General features: G+C 40.0%; 1 protein-coding gene across 1 annotated transcript; it reads right to left on the reverse strand.

The window, feature by feature from the left end:
• Positions 1 to 20585: 20585 nt before the first annotated feature.
• hs3st1 (heparan sulfate (glucosamine) 3-O-sulfotransferase 1) lies at positions 20586 to 24000 on the reverse strand. The gene is made up of 2 exons (XM_040016126.1): positions 22918 to 24000; positions 20586 to 22315 (listed from the first exon to the last, which is right to left on the reverse strand). The coding sequence occupies exon 2, from the start codon at positions 22160 to 22162 to the stop codon at positions 21239 to 21241; it is 924 nt and encodes a 307-aa protein (XP_039872060.1). The 5' UTR covers positions 22163 to 22315; positions 22918 to 24000; the 3' UTR covers positions 20586 to 21238.
• Positions 24001 to 24875: the final 875 nt, after the last annotated feature.

Here is a 24875-nt window from a genome sequence, read left to right on the forward strand (position 1 = left end):
TGCTGGTACTTTGTTGGTCAACAGCACCAGAGGAGGTCATTGCTAATGCTGGGCCTGGGCAATCCAGTATGGAAACACCCCCATTGCCGGGTTACATACAGTGGCAGAAACCCTGATCCTGACCAGTAAACAGTTAAAACCACAGATCAAAAGTAACACTTGAAATTTCTCGCTTTGTTTGTCCAGCAGACCAAATCTAATCTTGTTTAATGTGTGAAATAACAGGGAAAAAATTAGCTTCAGGAGTGCACATTGCTATAGAACAACATATCTAGTTATTAATCATAACATATAGTGACAATAAAAAAATGAAGACATTTGAAATTAAGACCCAGGTTAAGACAAATCGGTTCCCCTCTAGCAGATCATTACATGAAGGAACCTTTTAATACAAGCACGTCCATGCTCACAGGTGTACACACGGGTGCTCACACACACAAACTACACCCTTTTTGGCTCCTACCTCAAAGCACACTGTGCGCTGTCGATCTTACGTGCTGCACAATAATGTTTAATATTTACTGTGATATTCCCATAGATCATCGTGATGTTGTTTATTATGTTGCTTTTTTTCCCTTTCCTTCTTTCTTTTCCGCAGTCAAATCTGTCCCGTATTTAGCAAGTGAAAATAAAATAAACAATAAAAGGTGAATCAAATAGACCATTACGGCAAGGCTGGGATGGTCCATTTGGTAAAGTAAATCCGTTGGGCATCTTTCTTCGCCTTTAGACAATAATTCTGATGCAAAAGAGCCAAACGGGACAGGCAAAAAAAAAAAAAGACAAATCGGTTCAAGAGAGTAAAATTTTACCTTTATGTATTAATATATATCCAGACCTTTAGGACATTAAAGGTCTGGATATATATTAATACTTATATTGTTTACCTTATATTCTGCATTCAGGTGGCTGAAACGTGCTCCTCTCTACTTTTGACTTTCTGCATGAAATGTTAAAGTTTGGAAACTTTAGAAAAAAAGAGAGTAAAGGAGTATTGATTTGAAGGCTGAGTACACATGGGATACAAAGGTGCTAAGAGCCTTCAGAGTGCATGCAGGATCAGTCTTACTTTTCTTCTCGTCTCTCCTCACACAAAGCATGCACGCAGTCTTGGGATGCCCACAGCTACAACCTGATAAGTGCATCAAACAGCCACACTCCCATGTAAGAGGCAGGTTACATATACGCACGAATGGGTGAGAATGGGCCTCATACCAGCTTATTAGATAAGTGGAGGTCCTGCATGGTGAAATGGAGCAGCGAGGAAGAGTTATATGCACTGCCTCCTCTGCAGTGTTGGTGGACCGCCAGCATCACCATAAACAGTCAGTCAATAGGCTGACTCAACAGTGTGTGAAATTAAGAGGGAAATAGAAGTAGACAGACATTAAGCCTCTCTCCCACTTCCCTTCACCCTCACAGACGCCAGACAGCAGCTAATGCACGCACCCCCCACCACCCTAACCCCCCAGAGCCCTCACACATCGCTATCACACACCAGCAGCACACCCGCTCCACTTCTTGTCATCTGCTCCTCAAAAAATAAATAAATAAAAAATCCCACCAAACGCAGAAACGCTACACTGACCTCCTTTCAGAGCATTAATGTAAATATGACACTGAGACAAATTTCATGAGCATCTGTTTCTGTGAGTTACAGGTTTAATGAAACCTGCAGAGACGTAGTGTGAACATCTCTTGATGGCAGAAGGCTCAAAGCTGCTTCGTGCTGACGAGGTTTTGTTTGGCGGCTGTTTGTTTATATATGGAAATGGTGAAGACGTGAAGTCAGTTTGTGACATAAAGCTAAAAAGCCTCAATTTCTTACACTTGAGGAATAAAAAATAAAACAAAAGCAAAACAAGAAACGCTCAAATAAATGAGAAATATCAAAGAAATACAGAATATTATGTTTGAAATTCACATGGCAGGAAAAAAAAAAGCTGCTGCTCCAATAAAACCAGACATCTATTGTCAGAAGTCCACTGGGAAGATGTTGAGAATATCTCCCAATCTTTTCTCTTTTTCTTCCGGCTCCTTGATATGTTAATATGGGTCTTGTTTTTGAGTTCGAAACAAAATCCTTTCTGCTGAGAGCCTCATTTTCTCAAAGCAGGGAGGAGTCTCATTTCCATACGAAATGTCTGGGTTAGAATGAAACTACTATTAAGGAAATTTTGAACAGTGGCCCAATGATAAAATAGGCAGTTGCCAAGGTAATATGCAAAATAGACTCATTGACTCCAAGTTGAACTATGAGAACCGCCTCTAACATCGAGGCTGGAGAGTTGAACTGAATACTGCTGATGGGGGGAGTAAGATCTGCTACATAACATTAATCATCACACAGTAACAAAGTGCTGTAAACTTGTATGTTTCATGTGCTGCTTTTGGACAAACCATTACAACAAAGTAACTAAACACAGAGCAGTAAGCACATTTTTTTTCTGCTTTACTAGAGTATCTCTATTGCTAAAACAGCAAAACAGCTTTGACCTGCCAGGACATGCATATGTGACCACTGCAGGTATAGTGTAGTGTCTGTCTGTGTGGGTCCTGTGGGTTTCTGTGAATTGGGCCTGTTCTAGGAAATGTAGTGAGAAGCCTTTGGGTGGAGTGTGAATGCCACAGATGAGAGTATGCAACAATGTTTAGGTTGCACATAGTTGATCAGTGTATGCATGTTTTATTATATGCCATGTTAAAAATGAGCAACCATATATAGATCAATTAACCAGCCCGGGCCAATAAATGTCCCTTTAAAGTCTAATAGAGTTGTTAGGCTCATGTGCTGCATATGCCACACATTTCTCTCAAGTGGAGCCAGGATGGATAATTAATTGCGTAATCAGACACTCCTCCATATTTTCCCCCTTTCTTCAGTGTAAAGACGACAGGTTGAAAGAATTCACCTGGGCCAGAGCCAAGATTAAATAAGATGAAATTAATAGAAATCAGCATGTATTCGTTCTGGTTACGTTTTTTTTCATTTAATGAGCAATCCATTTGCAAAACAGATGATACAATGATGTAGTAAGAAAAAATAAGGACATTTCTGAATTAAATCTCAGTTTTTCCACATCCACTGAGCACGTGTCCTATTAACGGACCACAGCTGAGAAACAACAATATTATTCAACATTTAAAAAATCTACATATGTTCCTGTGTAGTAAAGCTAGAGTCATCACAAAAGGAGCAGTAATGCATTTTACTGAGAAAGATTTAAAAATGTATGACTTGCAAAACAACCCAGTTTAGACCTCGAGGCTGCATGTTTGTGACCCTGTGACCATGGCGTACATCAGTGGTGTTATACATCAATATATTAACTGATATATCAGGATTATTAGTTTGTTGGAAATTTGAAAATGGTGTCTGATAGACTAACTGTTAGAGCACATTTAGAAACTGTTTTTCTGTTACAGTGGTGTTTGTGGACCAGCTCTGCTATTTCCCTTGGTGACTGTGTTTGGCTACCCAATGCCTGACAGTGATGAGCAGGACCACATCATGAAGTCTCTAGTTCAGACTACAACAACAGTAGTTTTCTCCTTTTTTAGAGATTTCTCGTGCTTCTGTTTTGCTTAGGCCTGTTCTGTAGTATTTTAGATTAAGTTGTGAATTTTATAGCATTAACCATACGAGTGATCTTTATTTTGTTTTGTTTTATTGTCTTTCTTTAGAGTTATTAAGTTGTTTCTGTTTTTTTTCTCTTTTAGGGATATTTGTTGGGAGGCTGGGCACCTTTGCTGAAGTCCCCTCCTCACGTTTATGCAGGTGAATGAAAGCACTGGGAGTATAAGAGACACTATTTTGGTCCGTTGTGAGATTTGAAACAGGGATTGCAGTGAGATGCATCAGATCAATAGTTTGTAGCACCTCTGGACACTCCTCAGTGTAGACTGCCTCCCCAAATGGCCCCCAGTTGTATTGATTTTCTAGCTACACAGTAGAGCTGTTGTTTTTAACTATGTAGTGTTTGTAGCTGTTGGTTTTTTTTGTTATAACCAAGTTTAATTTAACCATCATTTAAAATTTCTTTTGTTGCAGAGCTGATCTTATACTTTATTTGTCAAATAAAATATATAAATGGGCATCCTTCATGCCTGTACCCATGCTTTTGCAACCAACTGGTAATGTAATCAAGGTTTACTAGTTTAATATTGTCAGGGTGTAATTTCACTGATTGTGTTGCTGGTTTTCTTCCATCCATCCATCTTCTCAACCCTTCGTCCTTCAGGCTCACTGGGGGAGTCTATCCCAGCTGTCATAGACAGGTTGCTAGTAAGGGCTTCATCAGTCCTTCAGCAATGATTTTTAGCCCTAAATTCAACCATTATATTGAGTGTTTATTAAATTGTTGTACTGATACTTTAAAGTAAATTTGTAAAAAAATCTGAGCAACAAATTGTTTCATCACAGGCACATTTTCACCTTCAAGACCGAGGAGACTCAATAATCCACTAGAGGGAGCATAAACAAACAAATGCAAAGTATTGAGACAGTGTCAGGATTCATATCATCTTCTGTGTGCAGCTTACAGACTCCAAATTGATTCTTTTTTCATTTGAGCAGGTCGGGATGCTTTCTGGATATTATTAGTTGTCTACTTACATCCTCCGTAAAGTTAATGGACTGGAGACTTTTTCCATTGAGCAGGTTTTGAAGCAGACGAGTATAGAAATACAGGGAAAAGGTGTCTTATTTCTCTGTAGTACAATGTGCTCATTTTTTCTTTCCTCCAACCTGCAGTCTGATTCTGTCCTATCACTGAAGGCAGGCGGCTGAAGATGAATACAAGTGACTGAGGGCTAAGAGAAGACAATGTGTGTAGAGACTCTTCAGATAGATATTGACCAAAGGGAAGAAAAGCTGATGGAATTTCATTGACCTACGGCAAACTGCACAGTGTTACACAACCAGATCAATGTCCTCTCTCTCTCTCTTTTTTCCTCCGTTTGCATCTCTGGGGGACTTTTAATGCTGAAACTTGCTCTGGTTGGAATCGCGAGGGCGGTGGAGCACCTGAAAATGTTGACAGATGTATGAGAAAATGTTCTGAGGCTCCTCAGGATTGTTGGCTACACCGTTTGATCTGCGAGATTGAAGGATGGCAAGCCAAGGTTTCAGCTGCTGTTGTATATTCCTCCTCTGACTTCAGAGGGAATGTAAGAAATAGAGAGATTCTGTGATGTGGAAGATACTGCACAGATGCTGCATATGCTTCTCCCGCTCTGAGAGACATTTTGTATTCATGCAGTGGATGCGCTGCCTTTATGTTCTGTGACCAAGGTCAGCGGTTGAAAATATCTGATTAAATCCGTCTGGTTGATTTGTGATTCAGAGTTTTAAGGACACGCGTGCCAGGTCAACATCTCTGACTTACAACAGACACAACAAAGATGATGTCAGGGTTTAACGTCTGCAGCAGTTTGAAATATGTCGCGCCTGAAGCTGAGACCAATAGAGAAGTTTGACTAGGCAGGCTTTGAGTTATTCTCATTCTATTGTGAAAAAAAGAATATGTGCTTATTTGACAGCTGCAAATGCAACTGAATGAATCGAAAACCCTTCATCTGTGGAAATGCAACTTAAACAATACTTTTAAACAAAGTTATCCTCTCCTCTCACTAAAGACCTCGTGTCTTTACTGCTTTTTTTACCCTTCTCAAGGTCTCTGTCAAACCTGTTTTATTAACTGTAATCTGAGCTCATGTCTGATCTGCTTTCAGTTTCTTGCTTGATCAGTAACTGTAAAAGTTTTACAGCTTTACAGTTTGTTGGAAAAGAGTTGAAGTCAAATGTTAAATAGTTTTTTGATGAAATGTCGAATCATAGCAAAAATCAATTGCATAACCCCAAACCTTATGAATCTCAGTTGATATAATTCTAAACCTTGCATGCCATCCTGTTGGCATCCTTTCATTTTGGACCAAATTGGTGATCAATACCTTCATGCCTAAATCCAGAAGATACCGTGGCTAAAAATGATGAATGGACTGGTACTCGGAGCTTTTCTACTCTCTCTGAGCACCACAATCGCCAATTTACAAAGCACTTTATTCTATGCTGTTATCATGCACACACTCACACACCAGTGGATGTGCAACAAGGGGAATTTGGGGTTCAGTATCTTTCTTTCTCCTCTAGACAGCCCACTCTGGTTCCTGAGCTAAAATAACAAAACAAAAAAAACCTTCCTATGATGTGCCAGAGAGAATTTCTACAGCTGATGTTAAACGTTGACCATTTTTTGCTATCTAAAAAGCAAAGTGTGACCAAAGGGCATGCATGTGCAAATAAAAATCTATAAAATTACAATTATTTTTTTAAATCACCAGAGAACAATTTTCTTTTTTTTCACCACAAAAGAAAACAGGAACTCACAATGTCAATACACAGTATTAATGGGTTTTAATTGGTTATGTTAGAATTAGTTAAAAGAATACATTATCATTCTCTAGGTGAGACGCAATATATCAGCCTTGCAGGTCATTGGATTTCAAGACTCGCAGGTGAGGGGATTTGGTCAATCATGAAACAGCCAATTGATTTTTGTTGTTTTTGTTTGCAGAGGTTGGCATGAGGCGGGGGAAATTTCTTTCCCCGAGCATGCTGATTGAATGTAATTTGGTCTTTACACAGCAAACACACTCTCCACCTGTTTTCTTTTCACAGGCTGACATTTGGGGAATATGAGATTTTTTTGCTAAATGTTTGAAATAAGAAAACAACTGTAAATAGTATAGGAAAAAGTTTTGTTTGACTGGGGAAGCGTGTGTTTCTTCTGAGAAGCGTTGCGCGAATGTTAGGAGGAGATTATATGGAGAAATATTTGAAGTGTGCCAAATGTCAAATCAAATCAACACAGACTTTATTTATAAAGAAACTTTTTTTCTTTTCATAAAGCGCTCGGCTGTCTTTCTTTCTGTAATCTCAGAAATTCAGGCGCAACATCCAGGGGTGGGTTTAAAAACTTTTGAATGCTGTCGGGTGAGCTGCAGGAGGCGCTGGGGAGACAGTCATAAAAGCTGATCATTTTTTTAAAAATAGTTACAATATGCACATCAGTGTAATAACTCTCAAATAAACATTACATATTCTTCTGTGACTATCAAAAAAAAATCTGCTTTTTGTAGCACCAAATATCTCAATATCTCATAATTGGCGCAATCATGTGATACTTATAGTCATTTTGCACTTTTTTGCTTTTTTGGTTTGGTAGCTCTTTGAAGTTGAATTACATCATTTTGTGGGTTTTTGTTGCAATATTTGATGATCATTTTGTATCTTGTTACATTTGCTGTTATTGCTAGTCTTATGACTGTTGTTGTGTTCAAGAATCAGGAAATGTTCAAATCCATCTCCAGAACCAGCCTGATTCTAAAGGGTCCAATTTAGCCAGCTGAATGGCTTTGCAGAGCATGAAAAATTGCACTGAATTCAGTAATTACTTCAATGTTTTCAGTAAGAAAAACACACACAAAAAACATTTTGGGAGTGGCGCTAACATTACACAAGAGTAAAAATGGGTGAGTAAAAGTATTTCCGGATCTATAAAAGTCGTGAGTCAGAAAGACATTAAAGACTGTGACAGTTTCTTTCTTTTCAACTCGGAGCTATAAACTTTAATGTAGACGTAGAGTAATCAGCGCTTATTTTTCTGATGACGTCTCAGGCTGTTTTGTAAATGGGTTACTCACTGAATGAGTAAAAATGATTTAACAAGAAATAATGCCTTCTGTTGTCTGGCAATTTGTATTGTAAAATCCAAGCATTTTTCACTTCAGTGTGATTTCAGCAGAATGTACTTCTTAAATCTGGAGAAAATATAAATTGAGTGCATGTTATTGCTATTGATCTTTCTCTCTTGAGATCAAATTACGCTCTAGACTCACTGGCCGCTTCATAAAGTACACCCTGGTACTACTTACCAGGCTGGACCCCCTATTGCCTTCAGAGCTGCCTCAATTCTTGATGGTAATTTGCGCCGTTAAGAGCAACAAGATGATGGAAACATTACTCAGACATGCTGTTGCTGCATATCCATGACATAGTTTTTCATTCCACCACATGCAAAGGTGCTCTACTTAACTTAGATCTGGTGTCTCTGGAGGCCTTCGAGTATGTTCAAAAAACTGTTTGAGATAATTTGAGCTTTGTGACATGCATATGTTCCTGCTGGAAGCAGCCATCACAAGATGGGTACACTCTGGTTGTAAAGGTACATGATCAGCAACAATATTCAGCTATGCTGTACCACTACACCATTACACAGCAATCACCAGCCACAGACTAATCAGATCAGGTGACACTTTTCCAGTCTTCTGGCACAGAGTGTGGTCTTCTGCTCCTGTTGCCGATTTAATTAATTCAGAGATGCTCTTCTGCATATCTTGTTTGTAATGACCAGTGATGGAAATAACAGCGTTACAAGTAACGGCGTTACTAACAGTGTTACTTTTTTCAGTAACGAGTAATCTAACTAATTACTATTTCTATTGTTACAACGCTGTTACCGTTACTAACAAGAAAATGCGGTGCGGTTGCGTTACTATTTTTCAACAAACAGACGGTTGAAGCTGTGTTCAGCTTACCGTAAGTAGCTGTAATCTGGGCGCTACAGCTTTAAGCAGCTGCACGCGCTCCCGCGGGCGGCAATCACTTTCTGGTAGACGATCACTTTTTGGCACAACACCTGGAGCTAGGGGGCAAAACAATCGTATGTTTTGCCCCCTAGCTCCAGGTGAAAGTAGTCGTGGTAAGCCAATCACACGACCACTTTAAGATGACAAAGCAACAAGGTGATATATACCAGTTTATAATAGGCCACGTAACACCAGAGTCACGATAGGCGGTGTTTTTTCCTCAATAGTTTCGTCATGTTTGCTGTCTAAGGACAGCGCTAGCAAGCACTCTCTGCACATGACCAAAAAATTAAAAAACAAAAAACAGCCCTTTGGTGTTGGTGAAAAAATGCACCATGTCAACCAATCAAAAGATGATATGGCAACATGACATTTGGTTGTTTAGGAAGAGGGGGAAGTTTTAGGAGTGACGGCGAGAGAGAGAGATAAAGACAGCAGAAAAAGAGAGAGAGAGAGTTTTGAGATGTGAGAGATTTGTGACGTTTAGCGTGTTTGGAGTGTGTAGTTAATGTGTTGTCTTGTGTAGTTAGTGTGTAGTGTTGTGGATAGTTTTGTGTTGTGTGTCAGAACAATGAGGAGACTGCTGTCTCCAGGTAGAAACAGGAGTGACACACCTGCTGCTGTCAGACCTGCAGGTATCAGGCTGTGATGTTCTCCTTCATGGTGGACAGTAATAATTTTTTGGGAGCGGCACAAATAATTTGTGTGGCATCTTATTGAAGAACAGCTGATTGTTCTGTAAACAGTTTGAAATGGTTATCTAAAAAGGGGTAAAAGGTAAATGGATGCAAATAACTTTGTTGTTTGCAGAACTTGTGCATATGATTTTAACATTGACAATTTATATTTGCATTTAAAGTTATGAAATATGATTCATTGAACATGTTTGTGGTTGTTACAGTAAAAAATATAACTTTTTCTACTCCGATTTTATGTTTTTTATCTGATTTTAGATCAATTATGTTAATACAGTAGTCAAAATGAAAACATAACTGTAAATTCAGACACGTGAGGTTGTGCTGAAAAGGATGATACCAAACAAGGCAAAGTAAATAGTTTTTAACGGTGAAATAGAGGAAACATCAAAAGTAGCCAAATGGCCAATTATACCCTGGAGCCCAGAGGGTTAAACATTTTTTTTATAAAGTAACGGAATAGTTACTTTTCAAGTAATTAAATTACTTTTAGAATCTTGTAACTCAGTTACTAACTCAGTTACTTTTTTGAAGAAGTAACTAGTAACTATAATAATTACTTTTTCAAAGTAACTTGCGCAACACTGGTAATGACTAATTATTTGAATTTCTGTAACCTTCCTATCAAGTCAAAGCAGTCTGGCCATCTTCCTCTGATCTCTGACATCAACAAGGCATTTTCACCCGGAGAACTGCTGCTCAGTGGATATTTTCACTTTTTTTGTACCGTTCTCTTGAACTCTGGTGGAGGTTTTATGGGAGAATCTCAGTGGATCAGCAGTTTCTGAAATACCTACACCAGCCCATCTGGCACCTGCGACCAGTTCACATTCAAAGTCACTCAAATCACCTTTCTTTTCCATTCTAATGCTTGGTTTGAATTTCAGCAGGTCCTCTTAACCGTGTCTACATGCCTACATGCAACGGATTGGTTCCATGTAATTGAATGATTGAACATATATTTTTAGGAGAAGTTGAACTGTTATACCTAATGAAGTGGCTGGTAAGTGTATGCTATGCTGACACTCCTTTGGAAAATAAACAGTTCAACTATCTATCACCTTCCACTCCTATAGAAAGGGATCCTGTGCCACACCTGATCACCTGTCTGGACCCACCCCTTTCAGTGCCACTAAACATTGAGCCTCAGTTTAATTACAATACCATTATTTTGTGTCTCTTCTCTACTGATCTAGAACTGCAGCATATTCAGGAGCATGACACAGCTACCCAGGGAAAAGCCAACACCTGGTTTCAATACCCGGCATCAAAACAACACACACAAAAAACCTAGTTATGTTGTAATGTGATACTTGAATGAACTTGCATGTCATTTAGCTTTGATTCAAACCATATGCAGCATGTTAACAGAGAATATCTCTTGCGTGTCTGGAGAACAAACAGAGTTATTATATCCGCACACTAGAGACCATGTTTTCTTACAAGCAGGGTAACACTGCAGAATAATTTGAGCGTCAGAAGCGTCCAAATAAGCTCAGCAGTGACGTCAAGTGCGAATGACACTATTCTCAGTAACAGCACACATTTGGAGTTATTAGAGTTTCGCTCTGTGGGCAGGATCTGGAGACCAGAGTTTAAAAAAATCCTGCTTGGCATCATAATCCATATGGTTCCCTGCTCCCTATGGACAGACACACACATGTACTTAATCCAACACATACACATTTGCATGGAAACTGGTCGATATCCTTCATGAGTAAACAAAAACTCATGCAAGCCATGAAGCCACTGTGCATCTCTCTCTCTCTCACACACACATGGGGAGTGAGGACTATCAGTAGGCCCAGTCATGCTTTACCCATGCAGAGGTATCTGTTGGCAGTGGGAGTTATCACTGGCCATGGAGGCTTATTCCTCTGCCAGAAGACACCATGCCAGGAAATGACTGATAACAGTGCACAGCAATGACTGCCGGCTCACAGCAGCAACACATGTAGAACCTGAGCGAGATGAGGGAAAGATGGAAATATGTGCACATACATCATACTGGAGAGCACGGGCCTTCTCTGCCTTCCCCTCTTTCCTAATGACATGTATATTTATGACCCATTAGCTCTGAAAGGGTAAACAGGATTGAGGAAGCAGCTCACTCAGAGGTAAAAGCGCATTTTTCTGATCTAATATCTAAACGTTATTTGTTACAATGTCAAGCTGCAAAATGAAAACACTCATAGATGTAATAAGCATGGAGGGAAATTGATGATTTGTGTGATAGCCTGAGAAGAAATCATAACTTTGAGTCATAAACAGTGGTATTTAATTTAAGTGATTTAATATATTTACTGTAATGTTGTCATTTACTGCCAAAATCCCTTTCTGTTTGTGCAGGGAGAATGAGAAAGGTTATGAAACCATTCACGTGTCCTGACTGCTGAGGAATAGAGGCGAAAAGCTTTCTTTTTTCACCGGACATACTCAAGAGAATGCAACATGTAATGAGGACTCTTTCCAGTTAATATTTAAAATGTGCAAGAACAAGATGGAATACAGATCCCAGATCAGTCTGTGACAGATGATAAGCAATATGAAAAATTATGAAATGGCTGTAGAGCTGCAAATCTCTACAGTATAAAATGGGAGTAAACATTTGAAGAAGAGGTGCCTTTTTTAAGCCTTCTCAGCTGGTGTGTTTTTTTATATCCACTCTAAAAAACTGTAATTTTAGTTACTCTAAAGACATAGACTGTATATAAAAGCTAGACAGTCTCAAAAGTGCAAGCGGTGGATTTCCTCTGTGCTGGTCAGTGTGTGAGTCTGGTCTAGGTGTGGAAAAGGCCTGCTGTGTGTGTGTGTGACCAGCCCCACCGTGCGTGGCTTGTTGTAACTGGGAGGTGGTTCTGCTTGAGTGACGGCGGCCTCCATTTCTTGGTTTGGGCTGCCTGGTTATTGCTAAGAGCAGCGTTGCTGTCTTTTCTCTGTTGAAGCCTTATAGTTGTTTTCTTAATTGAAGCGGTCACCATCTCTTTGGGTTGGCCTGTCCGATTTATCATTAAAGCAGCGTTGCTGTCTTTCTGTTGTTACTGCTTATATGATTATTGGGTTAATTAATTATAATAGAGATTTATTTTGTGTTAAACACCTCTGCCTGGCATCCTTTTCATTTCAACCTGGATCCAACTGTTACTGTCCCCCACCCTCTTCGCCTAGCTTTCATGTGGGGACGTAACACATGGTTGTTGTCCTTCTAATGATAACAGCAGGGGGCCAATGTTTTTTTTGTTTTTTTTAAAAAGAAGTCTAATTGAATGAAAGACCCTTGAGCTAAGGGAAAACTTTACTGTTCCCTGCATGCCCTGGAATTGCCCTGGGGTCCTCTCCCAATAGGATCTGTCCGGAAAACGTCACCCAGAATGGATTCAGGGGGCATCGTAGCCAAATGCCCAAAGTGATAGCAGGAGTACAGCTACTCTCAGCCCCTCCAGAGTGACCACACCTCTCACCACATCTCCAGGGCAGAGAGCAGACACCCTTCAGAGAAAGTTTATGTACACCATGTGTATCTGCTTCGGTCATTACCCACAGCTTATGGTGATAAGTGACTTGTAATTTGATAACATTGCTTTAGGCTCAGCTTTCTCTTCACCATGATACTGTACTGTACCAACCTACCTACCTTGTGGATTTACAAGTTGCTATCTTATGAGCGACCACTGTCCCTCAGTTTCACCATCAAATCAGCCCCTCGCTGATCATTACTGATTTCAAAGCAATAAGTTAGCAACAACAAAAAAAGACTATTTATGTAGCCAACGGGTACATACAGTATTCAACACCTTGTTATAGTTGGAAATGATCAAAAACACAAGGCCAGAATTTTTACCTCACTAGCAGGCTAACACTAGCTTAATCTGCAAGCTATAGCAACAGCTGTCACTTTAGCTTGCAAAAGCAGCCAGGTAAGGTGTAACAAAGTTGCTTTATTATTTTTTTAAATTTCTGCCACAATTGTTAATGTGCAACAAACCTAGATACTAAATGTACAACAATCACCAGCAGGGGGCGACTACTTTAGTTGTCCAGTTGTTTCGAAGTCAGACAGAATTTAATAATTTAATCTAAGACCCAAGAAAACATATTTCTGATGGGTTTTTGATCCATACTTTAAAGTCTAAATGGATACAAATGATTATTATTATTATCATTTATTTTTTGTGTGTGTTTTTCTTTTGAGTCAAAAGAAGGGCAAAGCAGGATCCACTCCCTATTACTGTTGGCCAGTTGCTACGTTTGAGTAAGGAGTGCCCTTTGGTTTTGCAGTTGTTGTCTCTCTCTTTCTTTCTCCTCCTCTGCACTCCATGTGGTTGTCAATCTGTCTGTGTGCTCTACAGTCTCTTCCTGTTCTTCCTACTTTTAGTGTCTCCTGCCGGCACCGGACCTCTCTCTGTTGTTCTATCTTAACATTTTCAATCCTGAGTGATATATTATGAACAATGTTTAACATAGACAGGGTGTCTTTCCCTTAGCTGGCTTTAAAAAACCTAAATCTCCATAATGTGTATCACAACAGCAGTCCTTCTGCTTCAGGCTCTATGCATGTTCACATTAAAAAAATTAAGTTTCTGGAGGTCATGTGAACCTTCTTCTGCATAAAATGATTCCCATGAGTGCCACTTACTCAGATGATGATGATGAAAATGGTGATTAAAAGTCTCTATAGAACACAAACATTTTAACAGTATCCTGCAAGACTGCTGCAAATAGGACAAGCGATTAATGCTGAAGAAAATCATTATCTTGGGATTTATTGTACATTTGAATTCAAATTTTCTTGTTGCTCAGTGCCACTGTTTTTTCCCCCCAAGATGGCGGCTGCACGATAGAGAAGTTGATATTTTTAAACACAAGTTACCATGGTGATTTAGCCAGGTAAACACAGAGCGACTTTCTTGACACAGAAAATCCTGACTTCAAACTTGACATAGCTCGGCATAGTTCGCAAAAGTCATCTGGCTTTGTAGCAGTAGTGTCCCACCGACGTTCATGCTTGGAGCGAGCCCGCAGATGCATGCAAAGCACTAGGAGCTTCATTTGGAATTAAAAAGATAAATATAAAAAAAAAACCCAACCTGCTGGCAAAGCAAAAAATATTCCCAGTAGCAATTAAAATGAAATGCATTTTAACTTCATTTAAATCTTAAACCTGCTGTGATTGTGAGCTGCAGCTACAGCTAGTCATTTTACTGAACATTTCTCTCAACAGCTTTAAAGCTAACCACAGTGTTTTCATTTGACTGTGTCAAACAAAGCAAAGCCAAAAAAATGTTGCAGCCTTTCATTCACCTGTTATTTCTTTTTTCTCTTTTGTTTATTAAACTAAGCTCTAAATTTCAATAGAAAGAATTTGTAAAGTTTGCCACATGGTGGGGCCATCAGCTACATGTGTGCGTGCCCACAATGCAGATAATCTTGCCAAAGGGGGGGATGGGACTTGGGGAACAAACAGTTGTCTTCATGATGCTTGATGCGATATCCTTGGCATGAATCTTGCTGCCATGCCTGTCACAGGGTGTGGTCCTGTGCCTGCTGTGCTGTTCTGTTTGATTAAAGCTGGATGAGCTAAAACTGAGACGTAACAACCAAAATTTGACGACTCCCTGTGTGACAGAACCCAGGCACATTTAGACAAGCTTTTCAATCAGGAACTAATCACACCCTTAATATAGAAAAAACCCTAAGCTGAACTAAAAACTCAAACTACATGTTAACATTAATAACATGTTAAGTATAAAAAATAAAACAATTACTTTTGGGAAAGTCTTCTGTGCGTTCCTAAAACCAACCAAAATAATATAAAAATGCATAGGATCTGTCCTATGCATAGTTTCAGCCTTTGTTATCATAACCTGCAGATTGATGAATAGAGAACTGGAATGCCTGCAATGGTTGTGAGTCCATTGACTTGGAAAAGTGTCATCTTGAACCTATATCTATTCTGAACTTGTAATTATTCAGTTTTAATTATTAAATATGTCTCTGACAAAGACCCTGTGGTAATAGTTTAAAAAACACTAAAAGGAGTAAAAACTAAACTAGCAGCTACTAAACTTGGGAAACCTACAGAAACTAAACTGAATTCAAAACAAAGTAAAGACTAATTATACCTCTGCCAAGTAAGAGAGGAGCGGCAGTGGCACACATGGACCACCCTGTGATCTGCCAGCTTTGGGGTTTGAAAAGAATCAGTGCCACACGCTGGTGCTTCTAGAGCTGTCGGAACCTTAAAGTTTGAACCATTGTGCCAAAAAAAGTCAATGGAGTGTTACTCATATAGCACTTTTTAAGCTTAACACACACTCACACTCCAGTGGATGCAGCAGGGGCAACTCAGGGTTCAGTGTCTTTCCAAAACATACTTTGATGTAGTTTGATCCCTGCCTAGATGAACCAGACATCAAACTACCAACCAATTAGTAGACGACCCACTCTACCTCCTGAGTCACAGCCTCTCAGATGGTGAGTTGAGAATAAAAACGAAACCTTATTTCCTGTGAATGGTGGGTCCCAAACAGTACATTTTTTGAAAATTTGCACAACGTCCCAGGCCCCCACCTTAAGCTGAGGGCTGGGATAACTGGGCCACCCAACTCTGACCAGAGCGTTTTAACTTCTTTTTTTTTTTTTAATGTATATTTCACGACATTCAACAACGTGAAATAAGTGAGGAAGCTTGCTGAGCAACTCTTTAGAATATAGATTTAGTGGAAATGTCAATACTAACAAGAGAAGACAGTTCGTATTGACATTTGATGATGTTTCATGACAGCACAGAGAAACCCCTCGTTTGCCGCCTAAAAAAACCATGCCTAAGTACATGGACGCCCTCTTTATTCATGAATTAAATTGACATAAATCAACATACAATTACTTTGATTCACTGTTGTCTGTGTTTTGGTTGTTTTAATCAAAGCTGATCGCCGAGACTGCAAAGAAGAGGCACAGTTTTGTGAGAATCTTTTCATTTGCCTGGTGTGTCCTGATTTCAAGGTTACCTGGTTCAAAAGGAAGAAACGTTACCTCAGGCTGTTTGAGCACGTCTCACTGAATGAAAGCTACCTAGAAAAGCTTTTACATACTTAAATGAAAAACTCTAAATGAAAAAAAGGTCTGTCTGTCTGGCATTTTGTTTTTCATATCATATTACTGTTGTTTTCTCTTCACAAAGACTCAAATGCTACTTAGTAATTCTACCTGTCACGCCTCACATTAATTTGTGTTACATTCTAGTCTCAGAGCTAAGCATCAGCTTTTCATAAAAATAATTACCTTCCTTGTGAACATAAAAAAACAGAAGGACATTTAACAAAACTTACAGCTGTTTTGAAGTTATTTCAAAAAGCTCAAGAGTCTCTATTGCTTTACAAAACAGTTTCCAAATCAATTTCTTATGCTTTGACTGTATTTCTTAATCCAGTTGGCCGGAAGTGGCATATATCTCTTATATTTGTATTTAAATTTTTATATATCTCTGTCTATTTTCAGCATGAAAATATGTTTAAAAGACGAATTTGCTTTGAAATTAAGAGCCGATTTAAGAGGCAGGTTAAAAAGCTTTCTTATCAAGCAGTAGAAGAGTTATTTTTTCATTCTGTGAGTTAGAAAAGTACTTGGAGAATTTGAAAAGAGAAAAAAAAACAAAGCAGCAATTCTTAAATGACCTTTAAAACATGAGCTGTTTTGAAATCGCTTCCTGTGTATAACTCTGTGAAATCTGGAAGCTTAGCTCAGGAAGTATATACATGACAGGCAGAGCTTAATACAGGGCTGGCAAGCAGACAATGCAAGTCTGCATGTGTGTGTATGTGTGTGTTTGGATGTATGCATTCCACTGTTCTTGTGGAAAATAGAGAAAGAGTGGGTGCATGTGTTATTTCTGCCGAGTTTCACACACCGAGTGGACAAACAATCTATTCCAATTAAAGCGAGCTGCAGCCCTGGAGAGTGCAGAAGAAGCTATGCTCCATCGCATCACATCATCCTTTGAAAAACCCTAGAATAGCCGATTGTGATTCGGAGGAAACAGGCCCCTTCAAGAACAACTAGTGTGGGCTGGCTGTGGGGGTGGGGACGACTGGTTCCAAGTTAGTCTAGAAAGTTCCACAGCAAATAACGTTATGGTGGAAGTACTGGAGCAGTGGGAGCTGCTGGGAAGAGGGCAAGGCTATTAATCCTGCTTGTAGCGCTGGTTTACCGCTCTTACTGCATGTGGGGCGAGGAGGCAAATTAATAGTGTGGCGGAGATTAATTAGGTGACGTTAAGGGAAATTTGTGACTGTAAAACTTTAGAGGTCTGTACAGCTGACTAGACTAATGGGGCGTTCATGAACTCTTAATAGATGCTACTCCGATGTCGAGTATGAGCAAAGCAGAAGGAGAGGCAGCAGGAAAAAAAATATGTGTCTTTGCACAAAGCATTGTCACCAGAAAGAACTCAGAAAGCTTCAGAAAGCTATTGAGTGCCTAGAGGAGCAGAGTTTATAACCTTCCACGGTGACAAACTCAGAGGGAATTATCACCAGTGCTCCAGAAACACTCAATTATTCCAGTGAATATTTTTAGGGCTGAATGACCATTAAAATATGAGCATTTTCCTGACTCTTCAAGTGCGCAAAGCGGAATATTCCACTCCCCCTTTAGGTGAAAGTGGAATATTCCGCTTGTGTCCATGAAATCTGATCAACTCCCTGATGAAGGCTTGTATGTAAAACAGGTTTTCTGTTGCTGGACAAACAAAAGCAGACCATGAGAAAAAAGAGGGACCTTTTTTAAAAACAAGACAAAACACATATTTGAATCCCGTTTTGCTCTTCAGTTTCTTTCGCTGAATGACTGCTGTTTGAATGTCCACTCAACACATACGTTAACGGCTGACAAAAAAGTGTCCTCCATCAATATCAGCTGGACGTCTTCTCTGGACTTTTATCTTTTATTCTCTGACTGCTTAAAAACAATCTGGCATGCAGGAAGAGGAAGATGAAGAAAAGGTGGACTGTGAGATGAGATTGTGATCATGACCTCTCATTTTCTGCATGACATCCTTCTGTACTTTGAGAAATATACACCAGAGGCTCATACTGGTGACATCAGAAGATTGTGAGAGTACAGACCTGAACAAATAACACATTATGAAACAGGGATATAGATAAATGTCATCAAAATGATTTTATATTCAATACATGGGTGTCCATGTGTATTTTGTGTATGTGAAGTGGATGTTGTGTGTCTGTTTGATGACAACCACTTCATAACCAATTCAGCTGTAAATCACATGTTGTATTAAGAAAACCACACACAGGCCTTTTGCTTTTGAAGAGAGGGTCTGACTCAACCGCTATTAGACGTGAATTAACCCGCCTCATTACTGCCCTGCAATTGTAGCCATGGAACTGCAACCATTTTTGGCTGGGGCAACTTTGCTGTCACAGAAATGTTTTCCAGGATCAACTTTTTATTAACTTTATCCAGGAAAAAGGACAAAAAGTACTAATACATAAATGCAAAAATACCCCAACAATAAACTCTGCATTTAAAATTCTTCCCAAGATAATGTGTGAGGTGTCTGCAAAATTTCAAAAGTAAAAGCAACTGATATACTGATATTCTGACTGTCTGTAAGATGATTTAACAAACACGGCATTTAACTAGCAACCCCCTTTAAATCTCAGGAGACATGCGATGATTAATAATGCTGGAAATGAGAAAAAACAAACTCCTACCACACAAATTGTGATTTTCTTTGGCTTTCTGTAAATTATTATCTCTCAATTTAAAGGTTTCAGCTTGTTAAATTTAAAATTAATTCCTGAGAATTTGAGAGGTGAAAATCCTCTTTGGTGGAAGTGCCAGCAGTGACCAGTGACAGCTGTTTTCCCGTGTGGGACTACTTGCCAAAAACAATTGTAATGCATTTTATTAGCTCAATTTATGGCTTGTCAGCTTATGTGAAAGCAGAATTATAAAGCAGCAGGATACTGAGAGCGTAGAGAACAAGGCCTGAAATGTACTTTCCCCAAGTAGAGGTAAAAAAAAAGCTTAACATTACTTCCAAGTATTTCTCCACATGATTCTCCTTAAATGAGTGCTTTTGCAGACTGCGAGGTGGAGAGGAAAACAGGTCAATCTGGAAAATGCATCAGTCCTGCTTTGACCCGAAGGAAGGTGACGCTGACATTGCTGTTGTTTTGTTCTTAATTTCACGAATTTCAACAGCATTCCTGAAAGTTTCTCCAGGTGTTGCCATTGCAAAAGACCATTTGGAGAGTTACAGTTTTAAAAACAACACTATCAGCAGAACGTGCTAGATCTGGTGTTATTGCTGTACACACCAAATGACGCATGCTGATGTCTGATAATCTTACAGCGCAGCGGATCAGACTCTACCTCGCACCATTTCTCTGTTTTTGACTCCCCCCTCCTCCCAATGCCTGTAGCCAAACTTGTTCTGTTTAAAAACCATAGACAGTCTTACTCAGTACTAATACTAAAAAAACACATGTTACTGCAATACTATTCCTGCTCTCTGAGGGCAAAAAAAGAAAAAAGCAAGAAATAAATATTGCTGTGGTCCGCATTTCAGGGGCATTGAGGTTAACCTCCTGTCTGCACAGTCCCAGTGAGCCCCCAAGTAAATCTAGGCCACATTCAAATATGAAACAGCTACTGTGGATTTTTAGAGCTTAATGTCTTCGATACTGTGCTGCTGATGTTTTCAAAGTAGCGATACGATTTGAATAAATAATGCCATGCCTCTTTAAAAAACTGAGTAAGATCACACCCTTGAGCATAAACAACTCCTCTTTAGATTTCTCATGGCAAAGACTGTGCTCAATTCTGACTTCACCTGCCTGCCCACTCATGCCACAGTAGTCCTAATTTATTAAGGTAAAAGTCAATTTCCTGCAAATGAATGCAGCTGTTTATAACTGGAGAATTAAAAACACCAGAGAAGCAGAAATTAGCTTCATAAACAAGACCCCCCCCCAGCAGGCACAGAGTAGCCAAACAGGAAATTCAACACAGATTGAAAACGATAAGTTCCACCACTGTTGCCAGCATGTACCAGCATGTTTAAAGCATTTTTTGTGTGAATGTTCTGAAGGAACTTACAATCCACAAAACAGTTTTGCAGCACACGTATGCACCTGTAGACAAATGACACAACACACAAATACATAATAAATGAATAAAAATAATTCAATATGTGAGCAAAAGCATCAGACATGCTAAAAATAAAATACATCTTTATTATGGTATTAATTCTTCACTTAAAAAAAACAATAATTACAGTAATAATCAGCAATAGATGATGTGCATACAGCATATTTTTGACTCTTACATGAGGAAACGTGAGTAGCAAGGAGAACAAATACATACTCAGTGTGGCGTTTGCCTGAAAGTGACTGAAAAAGGAGAAAAAAAAATAGCAGCAGATAAAGGTCCTTCGTAGCACTAAAAATGCAGTTAAACATTAATAATGTCATATGAAGTGAGAAAAAGAGGGTATGACAATATTAAACTGCTCAGTACTAATTTTGATGCAACACATTATCACAGTCTACAGTCTGAATATCATTATCGACGTCATAGTAAGTTGTCTTTGTTCAGAGGGGCTGAACAGCAGAGTGAGTGTGTAACAGCACAGAAACACAGAGAACGTGTGTTTAGGAAAGAAAAACAAGACATGCACTAAAAGCATGTCTTCAAATGCAGTCTGCCCTGATATTTGGCTGGATCATACTTCTGTAGCAAACACACTAGTACAAAAATAGATTTACTTTAATTTTACATTAGCTTTGACTCTCTGTCTACATTGTTAGTGTGGAAAAACCACGCATTTCCCCAAGAAACTCTACAACCAGCTACAGACACTCTGACGTTCATTTCCAGTTGAATGTTCGACCCACCAGCTCAAAGAACTTCTTGTTGGGTTCATGAAAGAACTGGTAGAGTTTTTGCAGGATGGCAGGAGCCACGTGAGGGTGAGCCCTGCCTTTCGAATCATGTAAACACCGCTCTCGCCCGTGGTCTCTCAAACAGTAGAATCCTTTAGTTTTATTGAAGTAAAAATTTGAAGCGTTTATTTGAGGCTCCAGCTTTAAGAACCTCTCCACCTTTTTCATCTCAGGTAAGGGGTCTCTGATCAATTCATCCCCATCCACGATATGAATGCTCTCCAGTGGGAAGTATTGCAGCCAGTTTTGCATGTGGACATAGTAAAGGCTGCGATTGAGAGCCTTGTATCCCAGATTGATCTCACCGTCCTTCACCAACACAGATTCGATGGGCTGGTAGCGCTTGTGTTTCTGGAGGCGGTTGTAAAAGACCTGGGTGTAGTCCGAGAGCACCCGCTCTGTGGGGTCTCTGAGGATAAGCAGCAGCTTGATGTCAGGGTTCATCTGATGGATGCGTTTAGGGACTTTGCTGGAGGTGAAGTAGGCCGGCGTCTTCTCTACCGTCAGCTGGTCGGGGAAAGCGTAGGGCATCTGGCTGAGATACCAAGGCAAGCCCTTCTGAAAGTGACTTTCCCAATCAAAGAAGTGCACCTCGTTCTGAGCTGCAGCCACCGAGCTGTGCAGGCTGAGCATCTCAATCAGCGCCCGTGTTCCTCCCTTCCTCACGCCAATAATTAGAATATGAGGAAGTTGCTGGAGTGTCCCATTTGGATGGCTGGTGGTCCCGTTGTCAGCGGGTGATGAGGTTGGAGGTAAAGGTGGCCCCCCGTCGCCGTCGGCCACTGGCCTGGAGGGTATTGGCGGGGACTGCATTGCAAAAAGCAGCAGCCCAAGGAGCAAAGCTGCCATGAGTGAGGTCCTGACCCTGGAGGATTTCAGCCTGGCGAAAGCACTAAAACTGTATCCCACATTGAAAGAGCAGCTGCTTGTGGACAACGGTCTGATTGAAAAGCAAGAAGAAGAAAAACCCCAAAACAGCCTCTTCTCTGCCAGCAGCAGCAACTACAAGGAAAGACAACAGCTGTGAGCAGACCAATAACAGGTGAATCTTTTGGCAGAAAGACAAATATTAAGTTTCACAACTCCAAATCCTAGAAGGAAGTTAAACTAGCAAACGATACTTCCTTTAACATAATCAGTGTCCTTAAACTTTCTGCCGTTTAACGTCCGCAAACACGAATCACCTTCACGTCAAACAGGAACTGTGTCTGCCCCTATAATAAACATGCTGTCATTTATATAACCGTGCTAATGATTTATGTACAGTCAGCTGATGGCATCAAAAGACGAAGTGAAACGTCGATAAGCCGAGACTCACCTGGTTTTATTCTCTGCAACTACTGATCAACAATTTATTAATTTAGAAATCAGAACTAAAATAATAAATATGCGCTAAAGAGGTCAAACGCTCTCACGGTAGATGTTGCTTTTAATGCGACAGGAAACAAATAGAAAAGCAGGTGCGGTTTGTTCTGCAAATTAAATTCTGCACCGCCAAAAGAAAAAAAAAGAAATCATGCAGACAAGCTGTTTTTTTTCTCGTTATATTTTCCATATGACGGTTGCATTGGGTGCCAATCCAGGAAACGCCGTTTATCTCTTACCTTTTTAACTACAATCGTCCACTCGACAAAGATTTCATGCCTTGCAGCTGGAGGCTCTCCGCTCACAGCACCGCCGCTTCCACACCAGCAATTATGTAGGATCCACCTCTGTACCGTCTGGGAATTTTCCGAGCGCGTATAAACTTGCGCTGCGCGGGGCACAACTTCACCGGAGCGCCTCCTCTGAGCCTCAGACCGACGCCGTCCTCCCGTTTTTTGAGTGTCAGCTGTTGTGTAGAAGTCTACGCCTACCTCACGCCTGCAGGACCACTCCCCCTACTGACTCAGGTTGTTAAAATGTTATCATATTTGTCAGCTATACCGCCGCTGGTATGTGTGATATGTGACGGAGAACTGAAGCAGGTGATCTATGCATCATGTAGAAGGAACAAAGCAAAAAAGAAAGCGACAATATAATTGCGCCACAGAGCAGAAAATCGCTCCAGTCTTGATGGGTGTTCTAGCTTTGATTTAAGACTATTTATGATTTTTTTTTAAGCCAAACATTCAATTCAAGCAGACTGAGATGCTCTACTCAGTGAATTTGTTGCCCATAGAGAGGCTGAGCCTTCTCAGGATTGGGATTGAAAAAGACTATTCAGCTGAGCCTCCAGGAGTTCCCTCTTCACTGTTGCTTTCAGGGGAAATCAATGAAAGAGACAGGCCAGTTATTCATCCCTGGCATTCTTCTCCTCCTTTGCCCACAATGCAACTGCATCTGTGGGTAGTCACTGAGTCCAAGTTGCACAATCTCACCACCTGTTGAGCTGTATTTCTTTTTCTTCTGACATATTTAAATCGTTCTCCCATCACTTTAGCAATGAGTCCAAAGTGTCTTTTCAGCTCCAAGCTTCATATTTACTCGTGTTTAACTGAGTCATTGGAGGATTTCACAATGTCCTCTGACTCACCTTTGGATGTACAGTCAGTGTGAGAAAGACTGAGTGACTTCAAAGTGGCGATGAATAAGTGGCACGTCACTAACGTCAAATACCTTGATAGGTTGTGTCATATTTGACTTGCAGAGATGAGAAAGCAGTAAAAGACGCAGTGTGATAGGAAAAAACGCTGTTAATACACTTGTGTATATTGTGTAATGCTTGCTTTTTTAAATCAGATATTTGAAGCTTGATATCAGTTTGTTGATTCTACTTATCGATTTTGGTTTTATCCCTGACTATTTATGAATCCCTTCCTGCTTCCTGCTTCCTGATGCACAGGTTTTCAGCATAAACTCATCCTTCTCTCATCCTTCTTCTTTCTCATCACTGTTTTATGCAATACTACTGTCATCGAGACACGACAGCACTGGTACAAGGAAATGATAAATTCCAATGAGTTGGGTAATTCAGAACTGTTTTTTGCTTGCAATCTTTAATGCTAACTGTTTCCCATGCTGACATTATGCCTTGAAGCATGGAAAGAGATTAAGGGCTTTGCTGCTGAATAGGGATGCTTCTGATTTTACCCATGTTTGGGAAATTTTTCTGCTGTGTAGGTTATTTAAGTGAAAAGGCATCGCGGACATAAAGCAGACTGAAGGGCTACAGCAGCAGAAGCTTTGGTGCCACAACAAAAGCTTGCTTCTGCTTCTTAAACGCACCCTTTCTTTGTAAAAAGAATGCAAACACACATGCCTCCAGTGTGTAAAGTGTAAGTGCTGATATAGCCAAGAGTTTCCCCACATTGATTTTTAGATGCAGTTTAGTAATCCTCAGATTCTGCCCTTGGCTCTCCTGAGAAAGTGTGAATTCAGCGTTCAGTTGTACAATATAATCCCGCCTTGAGGATCATCAGAGGCTACCAGGCACATTAACATGACAATAGTACGTATTCACAGAGCATAAACACCCTCAGAGCTTCCTCTGTGACTTCCCTCAACCTGAGCTCACACTAATCAAGTATGACAAAAATACATGCTTGACAAAAAGGCAGAAGTTTTGTACAGTTGAGTAAAA

Source organism: Simochromis diagramma, unplaced genomic scaffold (genome assembly GCF_900408965.1).
Source record: "Simochromis diagramma unplaced genomic scaffold, fSimDia1.1 OVJJ01000685.1, whole genome shotgun sequence".
Classification (NCBI taxonomy): domain Eukaryota; kingdom Metazoa; phylum Chordata; class Actinopteri; order Cichliformes; family Cichlidae; genus Simochromis; species Simochromis diagramma.